The following is a 4,612-nucleotide window of genomic DNA, read 5'->3' on the forward strand; positions in this document are numbered from 1 at the left end:
CGGTGGCCCCCAGCTTAGGGGCAAACGTTGGACGACAGGCGCCCCTCTGTCCCTGGACACACATTTTCTTAGGGACGTGCATCCCTGAGCTGTGGGCTTTGCACACTCAGCTCGTGCACGCGTGGACACACGCTCAGGCGCTTCGTATCTAGGGACCGGCAGACTTTGTACACCTCAGACCACAGCCCTGAACCCTCCTGGGCACGCCGGGGGGCGGGCACGCTCCGGGTCCGCCTTCCTGGACACACAGGGCCCGCACAGGGTTTTCATTCCAGGGTCCCTCAGCATCCTGTCCCATGTGCACAGCATGACTTTCCCCTTCCCGCAAGCCCTAACATTTCTAGACCATCCACCACTTTCCAAAGGCCCCTGGTCACCCCAGGACAGATCTGAGAGACACGTTGTTTTCCTGGGGCTTTTATCATCATGAATCACAAAACGTGGGTGCAGAAACAAAGGGCCACGAGTTGTGCACCCCGAACTCAGCTGGGGACGTCACGGGGGCAGTCACATGGACTCACCTGGCTGCACAGGTAGTGCCAGGCCGCCCCCACCACAGTCCCAGCGAGCCCCACACATTCACACACGACGCTCACGCGCACACAGCCACCGCCGAGGGAGGCGCCCGCTGGGCACTCGGGGAGGACAGCAGCCTGGCATGCCCGCGGAGGCCACCCGGCCCTCTACTGCGGCATTTGCGCACCAGCGCCCCCACAGGCGGCTTGGGGTCTGGGGGTGAAGAACAGGTTCGCGCCAGGCTGGGGTTGTCTTTACCAGCAGATGCAGATGCCCCCAAGCTGCTGCCTGGCGTCAAATGTCTTCATTTACTGAGCTGTGGGCCCTGGTGGGGTGGACATCTGGGGTTAGGCAGCCCCACCCCTGTGACGGAAGCTGGGGTCAAGCGGGCGCCCCCCCTCCCTCCGGGCAGCCCCAGCTCACTTGGAAGGGGCTGCTGCAGCAACTGCAAGACCTTCTGTAAATTGTTCTTGATGTCCATCAGGTCTGGAAGGCAGGGCAGGACGGGGGGAAGAAGGGGCTCAGACAGGCCCTCACCTTCATTGAAAGCCCCCTCCCTGCCCAACTCCCACCTTGAGGTGCCGGCAGGATTTCACTATCCCCTGACGGCGCTACTCTACCCCAAGCTGCCGCAGCCCCTGCAGCGCCAGGCGGGTCCCGGGCCCAGCAGCCCCCTCCCGTCTCCCCGCTGCCCCCTCAGCAGTGGGTTTCAGTGGATCCGCCTGTTGTGCTCCCCACTCTGTCTCTGGGGAGTCCTCTCACCCCCACACCTCTGGCCTGCACCCCAGTTCTGTGTGCATAAATAAACCTTCTAAAACATCCGCTGAAGGGCTCGGAGGGCCTCTCCAGACCCAGGGCTCTGGGAGGGGGGCCCTGGCCGTCCCTCGCCTGAGGTTCCCCGGAACCCAGCCATGCTCTGCCCAGGCACCTTCTGGCACCATCTTCAGTTTCTCATTCCTGTGGTTGATGGCGTTCTTGACCTCGATGAGCCCCTTCTGGATGTCCCATTTCAGGCTTGCCTGGCAGTCTTTCACGGATTTGGAGACTGGGGGGTGGGAGGTGGGGGGAGGCGAGTTGTATCGCAGCCACCTTCCCTGCCCCCACCCCAGCCCCTGGGCCACCCTTGGGTGACGGGGATGTCACCATTCCACAGCTCCTCGTTCAAGTTCTTATTCAAGTTCTGCAGCTCCCAGGACAGCCCGTGACCTGTTCAGGGTGGGGATGGGAGACAGGGAACCCTTGAAGTACCTCACCTCTGCAGCACTGGAGCAAAGTGGGGGCGAGGCAGAGGAAATGGGGGAAGGGAGCAGGTGACACAGCTCCTGGGGGCTCCCCACTGTCCCTACCCCCAACCCCCGCCATCAAAAATAAAACAGCAAGAATTGCTCACTCACTCTTCACCAGAACCAAGGCCGAGAGGATGATGCAGAAGATGAAAGCCAGCGCCAGGAGTGCATACACACTCAGGAGCACTCTGTACAGCCAGGGGGGAGCTTGGTCCCCACCTGGGGGTGACCGGGACCTGCCTGGGACAGAGGCCAGCTCAGGCCCTTAGCGCTGACCCTGGGCACCACCCGCTGCCCTGTCAACAGCACCCATGCCAGCTCCCAACACCGTTGCTGCCTGGACCATCGACGGCACAGCCACCGATTGTCCAAAGTCACCACCAGCCGCCCACATCCGCGCCCTCGATTGTCCTCATCACCAGGGCTCACCAGCACAGCATTGCCCTGTGCCTTCTGGATACCCCCACATCCACACAGTGCTGTCACCCACACTTTCACCAGCGTGATCAAGACCACTGTCACCACCTACAAAGCCCCAGCACTGCCCACACCAGCCTGGACGTGACCACGCTCTGCCAATGAGTCGACCCCTCGCCCCCTGCCGCCCCCCGAGGGGGTGCCGCTTACCTTGATTCTTGGGCGGCTTGTCTTGGCTTCTGAAGGCCGAGGTGATGTTCTCATAGTCGGGGTCATCTGCAATTGTGGGTGGGTCAGTGGGGGGAAGGCTTTGGGTAGCCTGCCCAGAGCTCTGGCCAGGAGTGGGGGCTCAGAGACCCAAACCCACATTTCTGGGGGTAAGAAATGAGGAGCGAAGATCTGCTTCCGGGAGAGGGTCTCGATGCGAGCACACGGGGGGGGGCAGGGGGAGGCGCCCCCTGGCCGCAGCCCCCTCGCAGCCTCCAGACTTAACCTGCGCCTCCCCACCTGCAGGTGCCCAACCTCTTTTGTCGTCGGGCGCTCTCCGCCTCTTGTCTTTGGAGCCTGCTGCCTGCATCTTGCCTCCTGGCATGTGTGGATTTCCTCAGCCTCCATGGCACCCGCCAGCCGATGTGTCCACACATCCCCGCCCACCGGAAGGTTTGTAACCGAGGCAGATGAAGCAATATTGGGGCCAAGGAGCAGAGGCCTCTTTTTAGGGATCCAGGCCTTGCCCGGAGCCATCCTCCCTCCCGCTCTGGGTCAAGAGGGTCTTAGGAGAGCGGAAGCCCAGGGAGGGCCGGCCAGAGTCAGCACGCTTCGTAACTTAAGCCGACGCAATGTTCCACGCCAGCTATGTCCGTGGACAGAAACAATTTTTTGAAATGGCCGGGAGTCTTCATGTGTGTGCCTGGACGACCCTGACCCGGGAGGTGTCCTGGCGTCTCAGAGCCCACCCTGGGGCAGGGCAGCCAGGCTCGGGGCAGGCCCCCACCCCCCTTGCCCACCCCAGTTTCCCATCTCAGCTCCACCCGAAAAGCTTTGCTTATTTCAAGGCCCCGTGAGGGAAGGAACCGATGTGGGCAACAGCCTGACCCTCACCGCATCTGGCCGCGCGAACACCACGCCCATCCTGCTGTCACCTAGCCCTGGAAATGCGGTCTCCGCTCACCCTGGGAACCCCAGATGGAGAAGTGTTCAGAACACTGACTCTTGCCCACATCTGCTCTCCTTTCCAGACCCACACTCGCGAACTGGCTCACTCTCCAGAACACCCTCCGCCGCCCGCACACACCGGGATTCCAGCCGCCTGCTGCCACCTCAGCTGATCTGAAGCAAAAGGCACGCTCACGCATTCACACCCCATCCAGGAGGTCCTAGCGCTCCCTTTGTGTCTGAAAACAGGATGAAAAGAGACAAAGTGCAAAGCGTGCCTTCTAGAGAAATCGAGCGTAAACCACGAGTCTAATGAATGATTGTCTAGCAGCCACATTAAAGATAAAGAGACACAGGGCGCCTTTGCTTTTATTCCACATTTTACGCAACATGCCCCAGACCTGGGCCCTTCAGCACGCAGATGACATCTGTAGTCACTGAGACGTTTGACTGACGTGCACAGCGCGTCAGGTACTCCAGCAGCCAGGCTCTCGCCCTTCTTCCTGTTTTCTCCCCTTTGGGAAAAGGGAAAGACTTTCTGACTGTGTCCAAGGAGAGTGTGCACCGAGCTTTGAAAGTGCGTGATTCAATTTGAGATAACTGCAATGGACTGTCAAGATTTGGTGAGGAGGCCAAATTGTCCACTCGGAAAGATAGAGTCCCTCGTGACCAGAGACTCTCCTCTCCAGCCTTAGCAAAGCAACAGCAGTTGGGCCACCAACCCCCCTGCCACGTAACAGCCACGAGAGTGCAGCCAGGGGCTCCCCTGGGTTAAACTGCAGGGTTGAGGCGCAGCATGGTGGGGCTCCCTCAGCCCCTGCAGCACGAGTTCGATCCAGGGAGTGACCCGCAGGGCGCTGCAGACCTCGCCTGTCTCCCCACTGCCCCCCTCAGCAGTGGGTTTCAGTCGATCCGCCTGCTCTGCTCCCCGCTCTGTCTCTGGTGAGTCCTCTCAACCCCCCAACCTCTGGCCTGCACCCCAGTTCTTGTATGTGTGAACAGATAAATGTTAAAAACAGAAAAGGAAAGCCCAGCCAGGAGGAAGCAGCTTCTGCCTGAGGGACAGAGCAGGGGGCGGGCCGCAGCGGTGAACGGTTTCCTGGCTCAGATGCGGTTGAGACCCGCCTCCCTATCTGGGGTCAGAAAAATACAGCAGCGGACCTGGAGCCCACAAGAAACCGTGTCCTGGTGGCCAGAGAAAGCTCCGTGGGGCTGCTGACCAGCCCTTCTCACAGACC

The 4,612-nt window shown here is 60.8% G+C and overlaps 1 protein-coding gene across 1 annotated transcript; it reads right to left on the bottom strand.

Annotated features, from left to right (window-relative positions):
* Positions 1 to 414: 414 nt before the first annotated feature.
* MCEMP1 (mast cell-expressed membrane protein 1) lies at positions 415 to 2,803 on the bottom strand. Its single transcript, XM_012729510.1, has 7 exons — positions 2,742 to 2,803; positions 2,430 to 2,495; positions 1,911 to 2,042; positions 1,660 to 1,722; positions 1,445 to 1,561; positions 940 to 1,002; positions 415 to 841 (listed from the first exon to the last, which is right to left on the bottom strand). The coding sequence occupies exons 1-7, from the start codon at positions 2,794 to 2,796 to the stop codon at positions 825 to 827; spliced, it is 513 nt and encodes a 170-aa protein (XP_012584964.1). The 5' UTR covers positions 2,797 to 2,803; the 3' UTR covers positions 415 to 824.
* Between the last annotated feature and the right edge of the window lie 1,809 nt (positions 2,804 to 4,612).

The sequence above is a fragment of the Condylura cristata genome, unplaced genomic scaffold, assembly GCF_000260355.1.
Source record: "Condylura cristata isolate star-nosed mole 26May11 unplaced genomic scaffold, ConCri1.0 scaffold00025, whole genome shotgun sequence".
In the NCBI taxonomy this organism is placed as follows: domain Eukaryota; kingdom Metazoa; phylum Chordata; class Mammalia; order Eulipotyphla; family Talpidae; genus Condylura; species Condylura cristata.